The following is a 22,190-nucleotide window of genomic DNA, read 5'->3' as shown; positions in this document are numbered from 1 at the left end:
AAGGGAGTGTAATAACAAGTTATTTTTTATTAATTTACTTGTAATTTATTAGCCATCTCTACCCATCTTTAATATTCACAATAAAAACTATCCTCAAGGGAGAATGTATGTGTATCAATTCCTATTAGACAGCAATCTAGTGCTTGTTGTTGACTTGCGAGATGTATGGGTTTTGTGGTGAGCTCTTGTGTGGTTCAGCTGTCGGTCGTTAGTACAAGCTCATTGGTCGCTGGTGCACTCACTAGCAACGGCAGCATCTTGAATCTTAGAGACACCGTAGTATACAACGATGGAGCCAGCAATGAATGGTGCGAGTGGCTTGAGTACCTGTATTGTCTATATAAATATCTCCTACAGTCGGATACCGCCGATACTCACAGGAGTTGGGTACTTTCTCAGTCCGAAGAACACTGTAATATTTTTATTAGCATTCATTTATTATTATTCGATATCTCTTACTTTTTGCTAGTGAACGTTAAGCGTGAAGCTGTAGAAAACGCAAGAACCGGGATAAGAAAATAATATGCTAACTGTAGTTATGATAGAGACATATTATTTATTGATATCTATTTTTTATTCCGCCATCTCTTGCCATCTCTTAGCATCTCCTGTCATCGTTCTCGTCTCCATCCACTTTCCAAATATTGGAATATATACCTGATAGACAGACTAGACTACCATGTCATTCTCACAGACGAGGTATTTACCTTGCCCTATTATTGTAAACGCGCTAACATCAGTACAGACAATTCGGGAGCTGGCAGTATCTCTGTCAGGAATCACCTTCATTAGCACCTTGCAATCTATTTTTTAAACAAATACTTAGTTTGGGTGATAGAGGTGAAGACATTTTATTCTCAAACCCTGCGTTCAGCCTCCTGGATGACAGACTAGATGGTGCAGGCGTGGGCGTACGACCACATTGTTTCATAACCAGAGCTTCAGTTCAAGGTGGCCTAGGAAATATTGCTCAGATAGTTTGCACTGCATTATGTCTCGTTTTTTCACTCATTCTTTTTGCGGCTGCCAAGCGACGCGTCGCGGCAGTCGCCAGAATCGAATTCGCGACCTTGATTGGCTTGTGGAGTCTTATAGATGTACTTTCATTATTAACAACTGGTGGATTTCTACAACAAGGTACAGATTATCTCGTTTGGATCACTGCCATACAAATGGGCTTCAGATCTGCATGGTTTTGGGCGCTACTTGTTAACGGATTCAACAGTACGCAATTGCTTGAGGACGGTACTCCAGCATCTATAGGTACTCTCTGGACTGGCGGCATTGCTTTTTTCGTTGGCACAGCCTATATTGCAGTAGACACAGCTTTCAATTGGAGTGGACGACTTCCACCATCAAGTCCACCAGAATATCTCATTAGTAATGGCCTATTCGTTCTACTGCTACTCTGGCCAATGATTGCTACTTTCTTATTTACAGCACTCATGATTTACGTCATCTTTTTCCTACTAAAAGAAACCCTACCTGCTTTCTGGTATGCGAGCTCGCTGCTGACGTTCATGCTTTCGCAGGCCGCATTATTCGCATTAGGATACACGATATGCGATGGTAGTAACTCACGCGTTGACGGCGCATTTGTCGCTACTCTCCTAGAAGCTATCAGTCTGGGTTTCTTATTCGGTGGGTGGCGAAGCATCACAGAGGATAGCTGGTATGCCTACGAAGGTGCTCAAGAACCAGTGTACCCGAAACATGCTATTTTATAATGATAGAAAAGAACTACAGTGAACACTTCTTCTAACCCTGCTTCACTCCTTTGAAATTCAATAACGGACAATGTTTTTCATCAAATTCTCAGTCTAGTATCTTCTTGTTTATATTACTACCATCAGTCGCTTTTTATTTCATAAAATTTTAATACTGCTTGTAACATTAAATAATGAACTATTTATTCATCTTCAAACTATTACATAAGCTTTTTGAGTTTGTCTGAATCCTTTTCAAGTTTGTTGACTGTCAGTTGAGCGCTATGTATTTGTCTCATGAGGTACTCTGCTCTTAATTGAGTTGCCTGAGGTGATTTGAATGATGAGAGGAAAGATGAATCACTTAGACCTATATTTTTGAGATCAAGAAGCTCATTTTCCCATTTTCTAATTTGTCCCTCTTTGTATTCTCTCTTTAGCTTGTTAGATGTAACATCCTGTAACGCTCTGTATGGTGCATCTGAATGATAAAAGCGTTAATGATATCCTTTTGAATAAATAACTCACCATTCACAAGTTGCTTGAATGCAGTACGATAAATTGGTTTACCAGGTACTATATCAGCAGGTCTACCATTTTTGTGTGTGATAGCAATCAAATCATGTTGTTCAAGTGCTTGAAGAGCAGCTTCATTACCCTTAAATGGCCAATCGATGAGTGTTGACGCATAGCTGACCTATTAGATGTTACTTTTATCTACTACAATAGTCAGAAAACTTTCCTTTTCGCCTTTAGATAGTTCCGTGATTAACAGCCAGGCTTCTTCAGGAGACCATCCATGCTCATTCTTGACTAGAATATTCTGACGCAGTTCGCTCGCTGATATGGTAACCAGCTGGTTGATAGCCTCATGCACGCTCAATCCTGAGCGTACCTTACGGACAAGCTGCGTTTGGTTAGAGCACAATAATCTATTCTAAGAAACCTACATCCTCAAGGTCTTCGACGCGTCCACCTATAAGTTCTATTAGTTTTCTGTCGTCATTGTTGAGGTTGATGTTTGTTAGTCTGTTTGTGACAAACTTCAATGAATTCTTTTTATCTGCATCAGATAAACTTATCGAGTTTAGTGGTTTGTTAGGCAATGCTATATAGTCTTTAGAGTTTTTCTCCTGTATCAAAGATATCCACATACCTTTGTTAAGTCGCTTATTGACACTGACATTGTCAGATACAAAAATAACGTGCGCAGTCTTTGAGGTTATCAGGTTGGCAGCCCAAGAGCTAATAACTTCAAATAAAATATCTTTATCAGCACCTTTGTAGTCGAAATTTTTGACAAAAACGACAGGTATACTTTTAACTTTCTCCTTTTCCTCGTCGTAATCCTTATTACTTATATTTTCTAACCTGGATAATGCTAATGAAAATACTCTGTCATCAATTTCATCGTTCTCGAGCCCCACACCTAACTCGCTCATAACTCCGTTACCAGCAAGGCAATCTAACCGTCCATCATGCTTGAACGAAGAAGTGTTACTCCTCACTTCATTCTCAGCTTGTTTTCGCAGACCACTAACAAGATAATCATGTTCAGATTTGGACGTTGAGAACTTGGAGTTGCTAGCTTTCTCAATCGCCTTGGTTGTGAGTGTTAGTATCTGTTTCAATTGTTCTTCTAATGGCGTTGCGAATCCTGCCTTGGTACCAATCAAGCCCACACTCGCTAAATCGAGTAAGTTTGAGACACTACTTAAAAATCCAAAAATCGGCCTGACATAGTTAAGCTAAAAGTAATAGGGTAATGGTGTTTAGTCACTCACCAATAACCAGTTTGCATTGCTAAAGCAGTGACTAGCTGAGTGTCATTTTCAGCTTTACATATCGTAGCACAGTCAATCTGAAGCACCTGACGATCATGAGTGATGTGTTTCAAGAGGGAACTTTTCCCAGATCCACGAGCACCTGTTACAGTGATGAATGTCGAAGGAGACTCATTCAACCATACAGAAGCCAACTCTGAAGCTTCTTTACGATCCTGTATGTCACTGCCAATAATGTTTTCATTCCCACTTTTGATTGAACCATCCCCGAACATAAGAAGCTTTCTCTTGAAAGAATCTAAACTGAATGTCTGCATTATCTTACTTTTGATAGCGTATTCCCTAACGGGATCGAAAATGACGTAAGAAATTGCTCCAAGTAGAAATACTAGGAGTGGTGCAATTATACGAGGATGAGATACGATCCAATCTTTGTAGAAGTGTTTCGAAACTCTGGCTTGGTAACTGATTCTCAAGCGTGTCCCAGACGTCATCACACCATGTAAACATGATCTGGCTGCAGTGCTAGCCGATGTTGCCTGATATGTTATTATTGCACCATTTTTTATGGATTCTATCTCAACTATACGTCCATAACCTCTGAAAAGCCCGTATATATCTTCTTGAGATACGTCCTCACCTTCGAAGTCTACTTTAAGTTGAGATGAGGGATATCTATCCATATCTTCGTTAAATGGACATCCAAGGACAGGAAATATGGCACTATTGAGTAATGTAACTTTCCTTAAACTACCATTATCAATTAATCTATTACGTAGTGTTCTTGCAGATAAGCTAGCATTGTCTTCTACAGTGACAAATGCACCACCTTCTCTCAACCTAGAGTCTATGGATTTTACTTGAACACCAGACTCATTCATTCTGGAACGTAGGTAGTCTAGTATTGAATGTTCCCTCATTAGTGAGTAAGCATATCTGGGATCAAAGCGCCCATATCTAATTGGAAATATCGAGGATACGTATATTTTATTACTTTCCCCCACAGCTGTGCTGAATAGCCGTCTCATTTATCTGAACTATATGATGTAGATGATGGTTGATTAAAAAGACTAGATAAAGAATTGAATTGTCATACATCACGTATATTTTACATTATTTACTATCGTCTTTGTTTCTCTCATTATCGCCGTTGTCGTCATTGTGTACTTCAGTTTCGCCATTGTGGGATTCGACGACGGCAGTACCATTACCATGGCTTGATAAGCCGTTAGACTCATTATTTTGTACTATAATACTACCATCCTCATCAGGGACCAGTTCAATACCTGCTAAGTAGTCAACTTGACGATAGTAAGGCACTAAGATAAAGGCTTACTGGATTCTCCATCTTTTCTACCAGGGACTATGTCTAGTCTGTACGTGCCACTATCTGGTAGTGAATTCTGGGCTTCTTTAAATTTTTGAATGTCAGACATATCAACAGCAACATCACTATCTTGACGTTTAAACAATGGAAGCGCAGTAGCTACAGAAAATAGTGCGAGTGCTAATACTCTCATAGTTGGTTTCTAAGTCACATCACACTAAATATCTCTCAAATGTCTTCATTCCAATCGTAAAATATTTTACGGGTGTACAATTACTCATCGGAGACCTTAACAATAAGTTTTCCTGTGGTATTGCGGGAAGTTATATCTGCTTGAGCCTGCCTCAAACTGTCAATGGTGAAGTCATAGACTCCATGAGTGTGCAACTTTACAACGCCTTTACCAATTAAGTCGAACAACTCAGATGCGTACTTATTCAACTCTTCGGCTGTCGCTATGTAATTCATAACAGAGGGCCTGAGTAATTTGATATTCTTTGCTGTGAGTTTTAAAATGCTAAATGGTTCAACAGCGCCTGATGCATTTCCAAACGAGATAATAGTACCTCGTCTAGCAGCAACTTCAAATGCAAGATCGAATGTATCTTTACCGACACCATCATAGTTTGCAATTACACCTTCACCATTTGTCAATTCTAGAACACGAGCTACAGTATCCTCCTTAGTGTATAAGATGACTTCGTCTGCACCATTCTGCTTTGCTAATTGTGCTTTTTCTGGTGTAGATGTTGTACCAATGACGTAAGCACCAAGATGTTTTGCCAGTTGAACCAAAAGGAGACCGACACCCCCAGCTGCAGAGTGTACAAGGATCTTATCACCTTTCTTAACCTGGTAGGCTTCTCTGAGGAAGGTCCATGCAGTAAGACCTTGCAAAAGACCAGTCGCAGCGACCTTCTCAGTGACATTGAGCCTATCAAGCAAAACAGCCTTAGACTGATCAACTTGCTGATACTCTGAGAGTGACCCTGGGCTGTAAAAGGCTACGGATTGGCCAGGTTTGAATTGGGTAACTTCTGAGCCAACTTCGACTATCCTTCCTGCGCCTTCTTGACCAAGACTAAAGGGGAGAGGGACGGGATATAATCCTGATCTAAAGTAAGTATCTATGTAGTTAACGCCTGCGTAAGAAACCTTCACATTGAGACTGTGTGGGCCTAATGGTTTGAGTGTAGATTTATCATCGAGTACGAGCTTATCAAGACCTCCAGTTTGATATATTTTAAGTTGTCTAAAAGTAGACATTGAAGGTTTCTGTTTGTTGATCGTAGTAGAAGATTAAGGGGTATATTAGTCATTCAAGGGGTGTATTAGTCATCTAGATACTCAGTAGAAATGTATAGCGTGTACAATTATTCGTCAATAGATTTGCTAGCGTCTACAGCGAATGGATTTTTCCACTGGTCCTTTGGTGGCTGCACTTGTAGTGGTTCCCAACTAGTGATTTGATCGTGAGTTTGTGTATAGTATGAAGAAAAACACTCACGCTTTCCATTCTAACATCTTGGCAGCTAAACCGAGCTCATTTTCTGCCTCTACTAACACTTCCTCGAGCTGAACAGCTGGATTTCCTAATAAACCTGCGTAATCCCCTTTGAATTCGGTCTCTATAGCTTCTGGGGTAACACCAGATTCGTTTGCCTTGACGACCTCACTTAAGCGATGCTTTGTGAGTGTCTCTAAACTGTTCTTGTAGACTGAAGTGCTAGGAAATTCTTGAAGGAGGGATAAGGTGCTCGAGTAAGTCTCAGCCAATGCTGATACTTTTATTTACTTAGGTTATTGTTTATTATCATTATTATATATTACTTACAAGGATCTGGGTGTACCGCTAAACCAGTGATTCTAGTAGAAGCCTTGACACGCTGAGCTGGTGCTTCTGGTACACTCTTAGATGCGTCTACAAATATTCTTCCTGTATATCTTATTAATTTTGGTACGGTTCTAAACATAATGAAATGATTGGTCGAAGTCAAGAAGGAAGGATTATGAAATTGTGATTTACAATAATTGCTTCAGCTTATTTATTAATTCTATACATTCTGTTTTAGTTCCTATCGATATTCTCAAGCAACCAGCGCAGCCAAGCTCTGATCCTCGATACCTCACTACAACCTTTTCGGTTTCAGCAAGGTACTTATAAATCTCTATAGCTCTATTGTTATCTTCCTTCGCGTCTTTGTCTAATATAGGAAGCAACACAAAGTTTGCGTCATTCGCACCTCTTACTACGCCCACATTTGGTAGTTTACTCAGTTCTTCTATGAGATAATCCCTGTTCTTCTTTAATTCTGCGACAAATTCCTTCATCTTTGCTATTCCATTATCACTGAGTGCCTCTTCTGCCAATCTAGCAGATGGTGTTGAGACATTGTAAGGTGCCTTGGTGTTTGAAAGCACCTGTATAAGCGGTGGTTGTGCGAGTGCAACCCCTAATCTAATACCGGCTAATCCGAAACTCTTCGATAATGTTTGCATGACAACTAGATTGCTGTACTTCTCTATCAAAGAAACTGCCGAAGCCTCTTCGTCTGTAAAATCTATATAGGCCTCATCAACGACAACTAAACCGATATTATTTGGATCTTCTAGGAGTTCCTTGATATCTGAAAGCTTAATTAATGTACCTGTTGGGTTTCCGGGTGAGCAAACAAATGTCATTTTAATCTTATTCTCAGTATCATCAGCGTAAGCCTTCTTGATAGCAGGGAGATCTAACTGGAATCGGCCATGATTTACATCTAAAGGTACCTTCTTTACTTGCACATCATTTATTACAGCACATACGCCATACATACCGTACGTAGGTGGACAGGTGATAACCATGTCCTTTGTAGGGGTGCAAGTAATCCTGTAGAGCAAATCGATGACTTCATCGGAGCCAACACCAAGAAAAGCGTAGTGAATTGATGGTAACTTTCTCAGATTAACTAGTGATTGCTTTATCTGTGGGTGAGATGGTGACGGATATCTGTGTAACTCTTGGCTCTGATCAGAGTCGATAGTAGGACCTAAAGCATTCTCATTTGCACTGTGGAGTCAGAGATGTTACAAAATTTACTTTTTACTCACTCTAAGAGAATACCTTGGTCATAGTCATCTCGAGCACAACGATAAGGCTCTAAAGAAAGAATATTTGGTCGTATAATCTGTTCGATATCGAAGTGAGATGGCTCTGGGTAATTCGCTGGTAAAGTAGCGGCATCTATTCCTCTTATATTTGGTAGCTTCATGGATGTTATGAGTAAGAAGGAGTATGAGTAATATGAGAGTATAATACAAATAAATATAATACATCATACCTTAATAATATTATTCATTATTGAATTACCCTAAATATAGTGTTATCTTCCTTAGCTTGTCCATTCATGTTAATAAAAGATAAAACGTTCAAATCACATCAAGATAAAGTCTGGACTGTAGCGTTTAATCCGCGTACAAATATTCTCGCTAGTTCATCTGGTGATCATCAAGTACATCTCTACGCATTTCAATCAAATGAATGGCAACAGGTAGCCAGCTTACCACAAGAACACAAGCGTACTGTTAGAGCTCTCGCCTGGTCACCTAATGGAGCTTATCTTGCCACTGGTTCGTTCGATGCCACCGTAGGAATTTGGGAGAATGACGATGGAATACTCGATAACTGGACATGTACAGCCGTTTTAGAAGGACATGAAAGTGAATGCAAAAGTGTATCCTTTAATAGTTCCTCTACTCTCTTAGCTTCTTGTTCGAGAGATAAATCGGTTTGGATTTGGGAAGGTATGCTATTCAATTAGTTAATCAAATATTCTCATACTCTCAATAGTAACATCCGGTAACGAACCAGAGTGCGTTAGTGTACTAATGGAACACACTCAAGACGTAAAACATGTCGCCTTTCATCCACATTCGGATGAACTCCTGGCTAGCGCAAGCTACGACGACACTATAAACATTTACAAAGATGACCCTAGTGATGACTGGTATGTCAGTTCTCGCTTTAAAAACCATAAATCGACAGTATGGGCCTGTGAATGGTCTCCGAATGGCCATCATCTGGTCAGTGTGAGCGATGATAAGAGTATAACGGCATGGAATGACAGTGGTGTCCCTACGGCCATCTATGAAAATGCCCACTGTCGTTCAGTGTACGCCTTGGTCTGGATAGATGATAATATTATCGCCACTGGCGGCGCAGATGGCCACTTATGTTTGTGGAAACTGATTTACAATAACAATCACATAGAGGGACTCGAATTAATCCAAAAGATCCAAAAAGCTCACGATGGTGCTGATATTAACAGTCTGGCTTATTCACACAAAACAAAGACACTAGCTAGCGCCGGTGACGATGGATGCGTCACGGTTTATAATTACTCATAAATTAGATTTTCTATTCATTTAAATAATATGTTTGTTCAAGTTTCTAGTAAGGGATGTGCCCTCTTGATTTCTCGGTGTTACAGCGATATAAGTTGACACATTTGATTACTAGAGCTTTTCAAAGATCCGTCATATTTGATTTGGTATCTTGACTGTATACATATACTCATATCTTCAAGTACAAATATTATTCACTTGTCATTATAAAATCACGGCGTTGTCTTAAATTTCCTTAACAACTCAAAGAAAGATGACGTGATCAAAAAGTGTGTTAAAGGTGTCACACTGAGGAGTATTTATCACGTGATTTTCTTTGGTAAAATTTTATGTATTACATTATTGATATAATCCAATGCACCCTGTAATACTATCGTGACTTCTGACATCTTGAACAATCTAGTAAATGTTGACTACAAATATTGTAACCTCTATAGGAAGGTTGCACTTGTCGATGGCGTAATCAATCAGCTTTCTAAATAAAAATGACATGAAGTACATTTCAACTGTTACAGTCATGACTAATTTAGACGCAAATGATAAAAATAGTGATATAATTGCACAAGGAAGCTTCGCCACACGTGCTATTCACGTTGTAAGCGCGTTATTGGCATTAACGCCGTTACTAATCAGTACTTTTAGGGTAGCGCAGCAAATGAGGCGACAGGAGCTGTTATTCCTCCAATATCTCTCAGTACCACGTATGCTCAGTCGAGAGTTGGGGAGCATAAGGTAGACGAGTATTATATATCACAATAGTTGAAGCTGACGTATATAGGGCTTTGAATACTCTCGCTCAAACAATCCAAACAGAGAGGCATTTGAGAATCAGGTAGCTGCGCTTGAAAACGGAAAACACGGTTTTGCTTTTGCTAGTGGATCAGCAGCAGCAGCAAGTCTACTACACTTACTCGGCGAGGGTCCTAGTCATATTCTATCTATTGATGATGTATACGGTGGTACATCAAGGTACTTCCGTCAAGTTGCATCTTTGTCTGCGGTTGAGACGTCCTTTGTTCCTTTACAAGGAAGAGTTCATGAGGATGAGATAAACAAACATTGGAAAGATCATACAAAGATTGTTTGGGTTGAGTCTCCAACTAATCCCACAATGAAAGTAGTCGACATTGCTCATCTATCCGAAATTGCACATAAGAAAGGAGCTTTAGTAGTTGTAGACAATACGTTTTTATCACCATACTATGCAAATCCATTGGATATTGGTGCAGATGTTGTCTTGCATAGCGTATCAAAGTATATCAATGGGTTCAGTGATGTAGGTATCTATTATAGTGTCATTTATATAGATTACCTAATAACATTTTCAGGTTATCATGGGCATCCTCATTACAAATGACGAACATGTCGCGAAGAAGTTGAGATTCTTCCAAAACGCAATTGGCGCCGTCCCATCAGCTTTTGATTGCTGGTTAGCCCAGAGGGGTGCAAAAACATTACGTGAGTGTAATCTTTTATGATGTCATTTCTCTGAACGGTTACTTTGAAGATCTTCGTGCTGAGAGACACGGTGATAACGCGCTCAGATTAGCACACTTTTTAGCATCAGAGGGTGTGAAGAGGGGATGGGTTCAAAGCAAAGACGATATTCTCTATCCTGGTTTACCTTGGAATCCTCATTATGAGATTACAGTTGAACAACTGTCAAAAAGAGTTAGAAACCAAACCAAAGACTACACTCAAGGTATTCAAACGGGTGGCATGCTAAGTGTAAAGTTTTCAAGTAGAGTGAATGATGTGGGGGAGAAAATACTCGAGAATCTAAAAGTTTTCACTTTAGCAGAATCCTTGGGAGGTGTAGAGAGTCTGGCGGAACTACCAGTGAAGATGACGCATGCGGGCGTTCCACAGGCCATCAGAGAAGAGCTTGGCATTGATGATTGCCTGGTAAGGTTCAGCGTCGGTGTCGAAGATTATGAAGACCTTAAGAATGATATTGTTGCCGCGGCCACTGCTATTTATGAGAATTAACTGTTGTGATAAAATGTCGCAATTGAAGTGTGTTAATTTATAATTTAATATTTATTTCTGTATTTGGTCCGTGTAAACTGAAACGTATCCAGCTTAAAAATGTAATCTGATTGTTCATCCCAACAGCCTACAATTATCGACACTCACTTACAACCTAGGATGCATATCTTCAGTTTAAATAAAATCCAATTTTACAACTTTCAATGGCACTTTACTTCCTTTTGAAAAACCGATCATGCCAATTGCTCACATTGTAGTCTGGAAATTAAAAAACAAGGACGAGGAGACTTTGAACTTATTCAAACCGCTATACAAACTCAACGGTCCAACCAAGCTGACGGTTGGTGAACCATTGCGTCCCGAGAAAAGCGCTGGTTATAACTACGGTAAGTGCGAAATCGGAAATAACCCACAACGAATCAATAAATAATAAATGAATAGGACTTTACTCAACATTTGAGAGTATGGATACACTCAACGCTTATTTAGTAGACCCAGACCATGTCAAGATCGTGGAATCAATTAAGCCACACGTCGAGGCTGCTGCTGCTTTCGATGTCGAAATTTAATAGATGTCTCTTACGTTATTATGCAAGCTACGGTCTTTAGTAGCTAATGAAGAATACAAATGTTGATAAAATGCTTTTTATGTCAATAGAAAGTAGCTAAAGTGTCTTCTATGCAGTGAGCAGTATTGCCAAATTCTGAGTTCTACTAAGAAATTAGGGCGTAAACATAAGTATTCATGTTGTCTAGAAACTCTTACTGGGTTCTTATATCTCTCTCGTATTCATCGCAACAGTACTACTAAGTTTCAAACACCTTCCGACCGCCAGGCAAAAGCACCTTATGTCAAAATGTGGTGACTGTGATAAAATTCTAAGAAATTAACTAATTTACATAATTAACTACTTTATATAATTTGAGGTGAATATGTCCATTAACACACGCAACCTTATTAGCGCTAGCATGCGCGAATATCTACTATCACATCAGCTACTGGGCGACTTATGCATTCAAAACGTAGAAAATGTAGCAATCACCAATAGCTCAACTGATTATTTAATATCAGCTTTGAAGTCTTGATTGTTGATTTTCTTCATTCTACGCGTTCGAAGATTAGTCTATCAAGGAGTGATGCAAGAGTGAGCTGAGCTGATACAGTGAACTACAACATATCCTCAGAACAGGCCGTGGAATTTAAGCTTATTCTTTTAGAAGATTCAATCACAGCTCGTTAACATCATGGAATTAAAACTTTTGTATTTAATGTAAGAAACTATTGAAGACAACTTGCCATAATACAAATACACTTGAAGTTTATACATCTTGAAACATTGTGGTAATATGTACTTACTGCAAATAATCAATTTTAAAACTATAACTTCAAAAGTTTTGGAAGAAAACATCTCAGACAATATAATATATATATATAGATTTCCTGTAACTGAGAAAGGATGTCCAGAAAGAGGTTCTAAACGAAGAGATGATTGTTATAATCTCGTCAAGTGATAATTCACTCTGATAGATGACATCCTCGATGACATACCAGATACGACCGCTGGGGAGTACCATAAACGAACTTGTTTAGCTTACAGACCTTCCTTTTAATCCTGAATGCTATATATATCAAACAGAAGTAAACGTTTAGGAATCAAACATTGCAGGTTTACCGAAATACCTATGAAAGGAATACCAATGCAATGTTTTTAGCTGGTTTTTCTGGTCTCCCTAGAACATCACTGATTTGGATAATACCCTTGGGTGATACGTACTTCTGAGTTTTTCAATCAAGGGCCCTATTTTAAACAATCTTAAGATGGTGTCATGTAAATTTTAGTAACTGTTGCCACACCGACTAGCCGCACTAAATGAAATTAGATGAATATTACACCTATTAACACTTACAATACTTGATGACTCGCTTCAATTAATTGAATCTGATTTATCAATATCACTCATTAGGGAGACATTCATTTGTTACTACTCGAAACTCAGCCCTTGCGTATTAGATTGCGATACATTTGAAAATTATTACGTCATGTTCATTGTATATACCGATACAGTTCGACTGTCAGCTCCCACTGTAAGTGAAAGATGTGGACAGCAAAACCCTATCGGATTTTAGGCGTATTTTAAAATCAATCATTGAATTTATATATCATTTCAAGCTATTTGCTTCCTTTTCGATAAGGAAAGGACCTCGTTGAATTCTGTACATGCGAAAAGTAACAAGTTCATGTTATCTGATCTGGCATTTGATTCAATATATCCAGTTCAAAGGTACACAATTCATCTCCTAAGTAGCAGCAAGGTATTTTGATGTGAGTTGAATTGTTCAAGTCAATTTACAGTACAATGAAACTTAGTTATAATAAATTTATGATACGCCATGTAAAAGCAAAGTCCTACACAAAAAAGAACATTTGTTTAACCTCCCTGAAAGTAATGTAAAATGGTCCAATCAGTAAGGAAATTAAAAGTATTATTTTATTTTAAGTAGCAAAAACTTAAAAGAAGAACTAGATGCAGAAAACTTACTTGATAGGTGTACTAATACAATCTGCCCAGTATTAACCAGAGAAATTTTTGGATTTGCAAATACAGTGTTGTAATATTCGAGTATTGAAAAGCAACCTATTAAGGAACGCGTCATTAACAAAGGAAAATGAAAGAAGGATCTCAAAAAAGACACTAACATTATCCCAACAGACTAGAAGCCTTTTTTCTGGCCTTGCATTCTAATACTACAGCGATGATCACGAAATTGAATATTCCTATCGTGGGAATCTTTAACATACTTACAAGTGCACCAGCGCCGTATAAGAAGCTGTAAGCGATTACGATAATCCTGTTGTAAGTCTTTTCTGCAATTATTCAAATTAAATGTAAAGCATCTGCAGAACCCAAAGTGAATACTACAATATCGTAGATTATAGATCTCCAAAAATGTATAAGCCAGGTCGAGGGCACAAGCATTTACCAGCAACATTCTAACTTCGTGGAAGAATGGTTAATGTTTGTCTAATTTGCTATCGATTCGCAAACCTGTCTCCAGCATTATTTGCAATTTACAGCGGAGCCTATCACATCCGGATTTGAGTAAGCATAACGTTTTTGGGATTTACTATGCATGGTTTGAAAATCCTTGAATCAAGTACTTCAGGCTGTACATTACCAGTAATTCACACGCTGAGCTTGGGAGACTGGGTCCCCATAACATTGAATAGGTCATAAAATTCACCTTGGTCTAGTGTATTCGCACAAATGGTAGGGATACCATCTTACACTCTAGTATGAAGTGAACGCTCATTTCTATTTGCCCAACTTAAAAAATCCGAAGATACTAACAGATTCTACACAAGTTTTGCTAAACTACTGAGGTGCATCGAACTCGTGAAAAAACCCATTACTTAAGTTCTACGCGATATGGAATACAAAACCGCAAGATCATATAAACTTTTTCACCAACCGCGCAAGCACCCTGTGATCGTCTCTCGGAATTGCCTTAATCGCAAAAACGACCTTCGGAGTCAAGGTGCCTATAGTGTGATCATTGTATTGTACAGAAGAGGTCTGTGGCATCCAAAGATTCCGCAAGCTGAAATCGATCTTACTTTTGCGATATGTGAGTAGTGAAACAGATATAATACAAGCTGACGTACCCCAGAAATTATGATTGATCATTTGACAAAGGAAATCATGATTAAATTTTCTCGGGTGTGATAATAGTCCAGTCAAACGAAGATCCCGAACAACAATGTAGCTGGTGCAGGCCAAGGTGATGGAGCCGAGTCTGTTATAGGTGATAAAAATACTTGTGTACATCCAGATCACCGCTTGTATTCGAGGAGCTTGGTACCGTTGTTTTACAAACCCTCTATCAAAGGATTACCGCCGATTATAACAATAATCCGCGATGTTTTTATACAAGAACTCCATAGTAAACGAAATGATATGGTCGACTTCGCTCTTTGCACAGTTACATTCTTTTGCCCATTCAAATCCACCAAGGTTGCTTTCTGCATGTGCTTAATACACAGAAGCAAGACCGTTTTGGCTGGCTGGGGCAGTCCCGTAGTTCCAACTAACCAAGTTATGAGGCCGCTTTAGCTTAATTGGGTTGGGCACATGTGTTCTTACATATTTTCATCATAATTAATACGTTTCTCGCGACTGATTGGGAGGCGCGGCCAGAATGCACAGCACGCGAATGCTACTGTTTAGCTATCAGTCGAAGTAGTAAACAAAAATTTTATTATGTCGCGAGAACAAAACATGGTCGTCATGAGAATTTTTATTGCGAAACCCGAACGCTTGTAACCTCTTGGACAATAAGAGTTACATCCGAGTTTTGTGCGCTAGATATCAACTTTGTAAATTTATAAGTCTAAAGAACATTACTCTCTTGCAATCTTGTATTTTGAAATCTCTGAACTCGTAATGACATTGATATGCATAGCTCGGTTATAGGTTTCCAATGGTCGTTGCAGAATGCAAACCCCGGGAACCAACCACTTCGCTGAAAATGGTCGATACTGTATCACAGATAACAACCATAGTCGTTCTTGTGTTTCAGTCTCTTTTGTTGGCACCGCAATCTGTTTGCCCACACTGAAACACTAAATAAAACCATAAGAATACAACTCATCGATGACCAATATCATTCAGTTTTATATCGCTTTGGTTACAATGCGTGCTCTATAACCAACTAACAATCTCAGTTCGCCGTGAGGCTCACGATACATGGAAACTAAAAACTTTTGCTTCATTAACTTTTAAACTGTAATTCTTGAAACGGATGTTTTGATCTCTATGAACTTATCGAAAGAAGTAACTGTACCGGCGCCTAACGTAATAAGACCAACTGGTTTTACTGTTGGTGGGATCATTTTTTGTTGATTGATTTTGCATGAACTGAACAACATATTCGAAGCACTCATAGTAATATTGTTGACACGCGAAAAAGAGCAATGGTTGATCATAGTAAAACAGATTGAGAGTCAAAGTTAAATTGGTGAAGTGCAAGCTCTTTTTGTTAATACTTCCAAAATAACCATAATCACAATTAGTTTATTTCGATTACAACTCGTACGTACCTGCTCTTCAAATCAATCTCTTTGTCAGCTTCGTTGTTCCCGAAAACCTCTATCATATCACAAACCCAGTTCATTTTGGCACTTGCAACGTTTGTGAAGAGATCACCTACGAACTTATAGAAGACTAGCATACAACATCATTTGTTAGCTAGGACTAGTGGGAACAAAAGGAGTTATATCGAGTGTAAGGACAATACTGCTACGCAGTATAGACAAGGCGACGAAAAGTAACATCTGTACGGTGAAAAAGATGTAACAGGAATACCTTACATATGAGGCAGACTGAATAATCGTAACCCAATATGTATAGCGTTAAATGTTCTCATACTTAATAATAAGCGTGTTTCACATATTAAAGCTAACGTAGGTTTTCAATATTAGGATGTTTAACTTTTTACTTTCAATGGAAGACATTGTGATTACTTCGGCAAAAACGCGTTAGAACTATTTTGAAAGTATGCCGAAACTTCCTGCTCTGGCATATTCATGTAATTAATTTTGGTGTTCTATACGTAACTACGTGCAAGGAAATGGGATTCTAATAATTCCTGGGGGCTTCATGAAGAAGGTTAAGATAAGTGTATGCTAATCGTCATCGTAGAGTTTTTTTTACTCAGGAAGATCCACAGAAATTGTCGTCGTAAACAACAATCAGTTAGATGATCTAAAAAAGGGTACTAGATAATTACTCTCAGAACTCTTGTTCGTTGTACTTTATCCGTTCTTCTGTCACCTAAAAGGGAAGCACCTATAACATGTACTTAAAGTACAAAAACTTATGTAAATTAAACATCTCAGCATTATGATAAATGGACCTTAATCAGTATTTAGTTCAAATGATATAATTAATATAAAGTAACAATCGAATGAAGTAAGAACTGATTCCATCCTTCAAATGAGTCATGGACTATATTAGGCCTCATTAACTAAAAAAGATTTGGCTTGAATTATATAACGTTGATTTGAATGTACTATGATTACTCATTCTCTGCAGTTAGACCTGAAGTGAGCACTCGTGACAATTTAGAAATCTTATTTATTTGATTAGTATATTTAAGGGATGACTCTCAATGATTTAAGACTTTGGTATAAGCGAAGATTCTATGACTCCTATCAAAATCAAGCGTAGACATCAACACATTTTGGTTCTTTATATGGAAATGTTGATTGCTTTGTGATTTCATAGAATTGTTGTGTCTAATGGCTTTTTTTCGCGAACAAGAAAAATCACATTGTGTCTTGTAATCCTACGAAAGCTGAAATTACATCATCGTTTATGTTCTAAATCCTGATTTGAATTGGCAGAATAGAATTTTCAGTTGCTGACACATATTAATAATTACGGTGCACTATTTCAGAGGCTACCTTTCATGGTACACTTAGTCAAGGTTTATGAGTCTTGCCATACAGCTTGTTGTTTGCGAAATAAATTCATCAAAACTTCATGTTGACGAGATTGTATTTGTCTTTCATCGATGGTATTTTATAATAATGCAAAAATGTTCGTTGTCAATTTGCAAGATGGAAGGTTAGCTTTACAATTGTAAAATAGGGGTAGAAATTTTTACTAGATGATACATATTGTAATATAACCCTGTTGCTCGTAATTCGATGTAGTCTTCGTCTCCCAAAATACTACGCCGATAAAGTAACTGCTACCAGAATGATTGCACTCTTAGTTGTTCGCATGAATGATACCATATTAGAAAATTTATAGACTAAATATCATCTGTACGGTCTTTTAATATTCCATTAAACTAAAAATATAAATGACTTGAACTACTCTTAGCTTCAAGTAATTTCATTCTAGGCCAATAAACGAAGGAATAAATGGATATCCCTCCATTGCAAAAGAATGGACTTACACATTCCATACCCCAAGGCGCAACCAAATCCGTACTTAATAAAAGCTGGTTAAAGTCGTAAATCCAGCGTACCAACATCTGATGTCATCATACGCTTAATTGTAATAGAAATTTTACCAAAACCACGTCTCACTACTTAAGCTTGAAACTTAGCAAGGTAGCAAGGTATTAGAGCTTATCGTTATCAAACATAAGGTGAACCGTCCGTAATTACTACCCGCCCATTTTCAAGATGTTATTCAAACTGTTTCTTTCATTCTTTGACAGTCGCCCGCCTTATTAATTGTGTTTTAGATTATCCAGGCTATCAGCTAGCTTTGGGAACATCAAAAACAAAAGCTAATCAGGGCGTATCTATGTACAACGATAGTATCTATGTATCCGTCATGAACATAGTAGTTCAACTTTAAGAAGCAATTCTGAATCCTGATAGAGTGGAAAAAGGAACTATTTTCATCAAAAAGAGAGGTCCTGCAGAAATACTAGCAAGTCATGACACTGCTATTGCTTAAAAATTAGCTTTAGTGGTGAATGTTCTCATGGTACTGTATGTTACAATGTTCATCATTAAACAGTTTGTTGTGGCATGGCAATGAGTTATTGCAAACGCAGCTAGGATAGATTAGAATAAATGGAATAAAAAATACAATAAATCACATCAAAATATAGAAATATAACATACATAACAAATTAGAATAATAGGGGAAGTTAATAAAGAAATACACCTTTATATACTTTGATATGAAATGTACTAAGAAAGGAATAGATTTGGACATGTTCATTATACATAGATTCAACGAAAGTATATGAACACAACGAATCACCCCATAAGAATATGTTTCATAGAATATGAAAGACATCGTTATTCTTAGAATGAATATTTTCGGTAAACTCTTAATTTTTATATTCCTAAGCCTGTTAGATCATATTTCTCTCAGCAATCGATTTCGGGCTAATACATAACTTACACGTATCAATGTACTGTCAATTAGCGTTGGCATGGAGTAAATATTATCGGTTTCGTAATTTACATTGCATTGATGTAGGGAAGGTGCTTCAAATACAAGAAAAATAATAAATACGACTTTCTTGTATATAGGATAGGAATGGCGAGTGCCGGGATGTGGTGATTTACTTGAGAAAACTCTATATCATGAGCTTGCACAAATACTCTTAATGATGAAGGATGAAAATCATTCTATTCACGCATGCGGTTAAGCTAGTTCATACTTTATCTGTATGATATGTGATGATTACATCACGCTTAGTATGTATTTTACAAGGTACGAAGTTGTGGATAAATCTACAAATAGCTGAAAGCAAACGAGCACTAGATCTTATATGACTGATTATATCATTACAAATCGTTATCATTAGATTAATATACAATAAAAACGTTGAATCGAACTATCATTAACAACTACAATACCTTGAGAAGGCATTGTCTTCAGTTATTTTAACGCTTCCAGTATGGGTGTCAAAGAACGCGGGCGTAGCTTTAGGTATTGGTTTATGTAGAGAAGGAGTATCGATGATCTAAGCTCGGTTAATCAATCAAATAACGATAATTAGGGCTTACTTTTTGTGCTAATTCATAGAACAGATGGTTAACACCCGTGCTAGTCTTGGCAGAGCACTCTACGAACATGGCATTATGCAATTCCGCCAATTCCTTCGCTTCTTCTATAGAAACAGCACGCTGATGATTGACGTCAGTCTTGTTACCGACAACAATCTTGACAGCATCGTCTGTCGAATAGGTATCGAGCTCCTGAAACCAAACGCGGAGCTTGTCAAATGTTTCGCGATTTGTCACGTCATAGACGAGGATCACGCCTTGAGCTCCTCGATAATAAGATGAAACTAGGCTTCTAAATCTCTCTTGACCGGCTGTATTGAAGTTAGCATGGGTATGAGTTGCGAAACTTGCATACCGGTGTCCCTATCATACGCCAATGTGAATGAGTGACTGAGTTATGATATTAACACGCACCATATCGAGAGCTTGTAGCGCTTATCCTTTATTTGAATATACTTTACTTTGAAATCTGTTGGTTATTACTAATGTGAAAGTGTGTGTGTATGTATGACATACCGACGCCTATCTAAGAGTATACATGTTAGTAGTTATCTTAAAAGTAGCTATCAAGCTTACAGTTGCATTAGCGTCTTCTTCAGGTAAGAAATCGTTCTCTGTGAATCTCAAAAGTAGAGATGACTTTCCGACACTTGAGTTTCCAATAAGAAGTAGCTTGAATGCTTGTAGAGGCTCATTCCGCGTTGATATGGATGTGACTGAATGAGTGTCTGTCATTTGTCTATGATGATGATAGTAGAGGTTTGAGTATATATAGGCACGATAAGAGAACTAATGGCTGATAATGTATTTTTAGAGAATGTCAAGACGAAGGATGAGAAATATTGTTATATCATTAGTTGTTGTGACTCATTCGTGAACTATTCCCAGACGGCCATTATGAAGTTCACAGGAAGATTAACAAAGCAGTTGCCACATTTGCTCTCTACTGGTGATTTGAGTAAGCAACAGCTCAACACGCTTCTCAAGCACTCAGCTGAGCTGAAGGATGCTTTCAAGAAGAATGCAATACCACCAGCTAAGCTGTCGATCCCTAAAAGTTTAGATGCCAAAACTGTCGCTGTATTGTTTAATAAGAGATCAACTCGTACCAGAGTTGCGGCTGAAACCTCCTTACAAGCATTGGGTGCGTTTTCATATACTGTCTTCTTCAGAGTGCTAAGTCGATTTCAACAGGAGGACACCCACTTTTCTTATCTCCTTCTGACATACAACTCGGCGTCAATGAGTCCTTAGAGGATACAGCAAGAGTCGTTAGCTCTATGACAGACGGTATATTTGCCAGGGTTGGCGCACACTCAGAGATAGAAACCTTGGCGAAATACTCTAGCGTACCTGTTATAAACGCATTGAGTGATCTCTACCATCCAACACAGATTTTGGCTGATTTGCTCACCATTAGCGAAGTCTATGGCGTCAATTACAGCAGCGAAGCGCCACTTTCAGGTTTAACATTCAGTTGGGTCGGTGACGCCAACAATATCATCAACGATACCCTACTCTCTTTACCAAGGTTGGGCGCCATTGTCAAAGTTGGCTGTCCTCAGGGATATGAAATCGACAACATAATAATCAAACAGCTTGAGGAACAAGGCATTTTAGATAAAGTTTTATTTACTAGCAGCCCGCTTGAAGCCGTAAAAGACGCAGACGTCATCGTCACTGACACCTGGATTTCTATGGGTCAAGAAGACGAGAAAACGAAGAGACTTAATGATTTCAAGGGTTTCCAAGTGACAGAGGAACTCGCTAGAAAGGGTGGTGCTAAGGATAACTGGATATTCATGCACTGCTTACCAAGGAAGACAGAAGAAGTTGACGACCATGTCTTCTACGGCGCTCGCTCAAAGGTATTTCAAGAAGCAGAGAATAGGAAGTGGACAATAATGTCTATATTTGATAAAATATTAGGAGAATATCGCTTGTAATTCAACGACCATGTTGATGGTCACTGACTACCTGAATGAATTAATAAAACAGTTCAATTTCAGCTTTAATTTTGATCAATTGGGAGAGTTTAGGCAGTTATTAGATTTGCTACTAGAAAATCCGCTTAGCAAGTTCAGCATCTCTTATAAGCTATCTCCAACGAATCAACCGATTGAATTTCATTATAGCTTGAATGATACTATAGTTGGCGTTTTCTCAGTATCCACAAAGGTTTATAATCAAGATGAGCTCACTAAAGTCTTAAAAATATTAGAGATAATAGTCTATGCATCTTTGTCGATTATACTCGAGTTTAAACTTATGGAGAGCTATAATATATACATATTAATCAAGAAGAGGTCTTTAGTTAGACAACTTATTGATAGTCTTTTCAAGTATACTCAGCCACAGCAACAATCAATTAGCACACAGAACAAGTATTCGAGAGTAGCAGAGAGAATGGAATCCCAGTTACTATCAACATCTCCCTCAGTTAAATCCTTCCCTG

General features: G+C 38.2%; 11 protein-coding genes across 11 annotated transcripts; 5 read left to right on the top strand and 6 right to left on the bottom strand.

Annotated features, from left to right (window-relative positions):
- Positions 1-2: 2 nt before the first annotated feature.
- WALSEDRAFT_53600 (ATP synthase subunit J, mitochondrial) lies at positions 3-712 on the bottom strand. The gene is made up of 4 exons (XM_006956618.1): positions 460-712; positions 379-410; positions 243-327; positions 3-198 (listed from the first exon to the last, which is right to left on the bottom strand). Coding segments are annotated over exons 1-4 (180 nt in total). The 5' UTR covers positions 461-712; the 3' UTR covers positions 3-136.
- WALSEDRAFT_35753 (hypothetical protein) lies at positions 609-2,161 on the top strand. The gene is made up of 2 exons (XM_006956617.1): positions 609-699; positions 746-2,161. The coding sequence occupies exons 1-2, from the start codon at positions 680-682 to the stop codon at positions 1,725-1,727; spliced, it is 1,002 nt and encodes a 333-aa protein (XP_006956679.1). The 5' UTR covers positions 609-679; the 3' UTR covers positions 1,728-2,161.
- On the bottom strand, positions 1,902-4,553 carry WALSEDRAFT_43352 (hypothetical protein). The gene is made up of 6 exons (XM_006956616.1): positions 3,491-4,553; positions 2,863-3,440; positions 2,657-2,814; positions 2,449-2,613; positions 2,235-2,403; positions 1,902-2,187 (listed from the first exon to the last, which is right to left on the bottom strand). Exons 1-6 carry the CDS (start codon positions 4,516-4,518, stop codon positions 1,928-1,930), a joined length of 2,358 nt encoding a protein of 785 aa, XP_006956678.1. The 5' UTR covers positions 4,519-4,553; the 3' UTR covers positions 1,902-1,927.
- Positions 4,554-4,603: 50 nt separating this feature from the next.
- WALSEDRAFT_62660 (hypothetical protein) lies at positions 4,604-5,010 on the bottom strand (the record flags this gene model as incomplete). Its single annotated transcript, XM_006956615.1, has 2 exons — positions 4,604-4,776; positions 4,827-5,010. 2 exons carry the CDS (start codon positions 5,008-5,010, stop codon positions 4,604-4,606), a joined length of 357 nt encoding a protein of 118 aa, XP_006956677.1.
- Positions 5,011-5,042: 32 nt separating this feature from the next.
- On the bottom strand, positions 5,043-6,819 carry WALSEDRAFT_35748 (NAD(P)-binding protein). The gene is made up of 3 exons (XM_006956614.1): positions 6,652-6,819; positions 6,325-6,601; positions 5,043-6,275 (listed from the first exon to the last, which is right to left on the bottom strand). The coding sequence occupies exon 3, from the start codon at positions 6,081-6,083 to the stop codon at positions 5,091-5,093; it is 993 nt and encodes a 330-aa protein (XP_006956676.1). The 5' UTR covers positions 6,084-6,275; positions 6,325-6,601; positions 6,652-6,819; the 3' UTR covers positions 5,043-5,090.
- On the bottom strand, positions 6,806-9,217 carry WALSEDRAFT_35743 (histidinol-phosphate aminotransferase). Its single transcript, XM_006956612.1, has 2 exons — positions 7,911-9,217; positions 6,806-7,869 (listed from the first exon to the last, which is right to left on the bottom strand). Exons 1-2 carry the CDS (start codon positions 8,069-8,071, stop codon positions 6,840-6,842), a joined length of 1,191 nt encoding a protein of 396 aa, XP_006956674.1. The 5' UTR covers positions 8,072-9,217; the 3' UTR covers positions 6,806-6,839.
- On the top strand, positions 7,962-9,217 carry WALSEDRAFT_67572 (WD40 repeat-like protein). Its single transcript, XM_006956613.1, has 2 exons — positions 7,962-8,603; positions 8,650-9,217. The coding sequence occupies exons 1-2, from the start codon at positions 8,207-8,209 to the stop codon at positions 9,204-9,206; spliced, it is 954 nt and encodes a 317-aa protein (XP_006956675.1). The 5' UTR covers positions 7,962-8,206; the 3' UTR covers positions 9,207-9,217.
- Positions 9,218-9,720: 503 nt separating this feature from the next.
- WALSEDRAFT_15726 (cystathionine gamma-lyase) lies at positions 9,721-11,192 on the top strand (the record flags this gene model as incomplete). The annotated part of the gene is made up of 5 exons (XM_006956456.1): positions 9,721-9,798; positions 9,846-9,935; positions 9,982-10,479; positions 10,532-10,661; positions 10,711-11,192. 5 exons carry the CDS (start codon positions 9,721-9,723, stop codon positions 11,190-11,192), a joined length of 1,278 nt encoding a protein of 425 aa, XP_006956518.1.
- A 235-nt stretch (positions 11,193-11,427) lies between these two features.
- On the top strand, positions 11,428-11,761 carry WALSEDRAFT_62655 (dabb-domain-containing protein; the record flags this gene model as incomplete). The annotated part of the gene is made up of 2 exons (XM_006956611.1): positions 11,428-11,578; positions 11,634-11,761. 2 exons carry the CDS (start codon positions 11,428-11,430, stop codon positions 11,759-11,761), a joined length of 279 nt encoding a protein of 92 aa, XP_006956673.1.
- Positions 11,762-19,702: 7,941 nt separating this feature from the next.
- Positions 19,703-20,470, bottom strand: WALSEDRAFT_15609 (hypothetical protein; the record flags this gene model as incomplete). Its single annotated transcript, XM_006956452.1, has 4 exons — positions 19,703-20,081; positions 20,144-20,204; positions 20,252-20,261; positions 20,312-20,470. The coding sequence occupies 4 exons, from the start codon at positions 20,468-20,470 to the stop codon at positions 19,703-19,705; spliced, it is 609 nt and encodes a 202-aa protein (XP_006956514.1).
- On the top strand, positions 20,313-21,754 carry WALSEDRAFT_59538 (ornithine carbamoyltransferase). The gene is made up of 3 exons (XM_006956610.1): positions 20,313-20,500; positions 20,550-20,879; positions 20,930-21,754. The coding sequence occupies exons 2-3, from the start codon at positions 20,633-20,635 to the stop codon at positions 21,679-21,681; spliced, it is 999 nt and encodes a 332-aa protein (XP_006956672.1). The 5' UTR covers positions 20,313-20,500; positions 20,550-20,632; the 3' UTR covers positions 21,682-21,754.
- Positions 21,755-22,190: the final 436 nt, after the last annotated feature.

Source organism: Wallemia mellicola (genome assembly GCF_000263375.1).
Source record: "Wallemia mellicola CBS 633.66 unplaced genomic scaffold WALSEscaffold_3, whole genome shotgun sequence".
Taxonomy (NCBI): Eukaryota; Fungi; Basidiomycota; class Wallemiomycetes; order Wallemiales; family Wallemiaceae; genus Wallemia; species Wallemia mellicola.
Note: the sequence above shows the minus strand (reverse complement) of the source record. Positions and strands in the feature narration are given on the sequence as shown.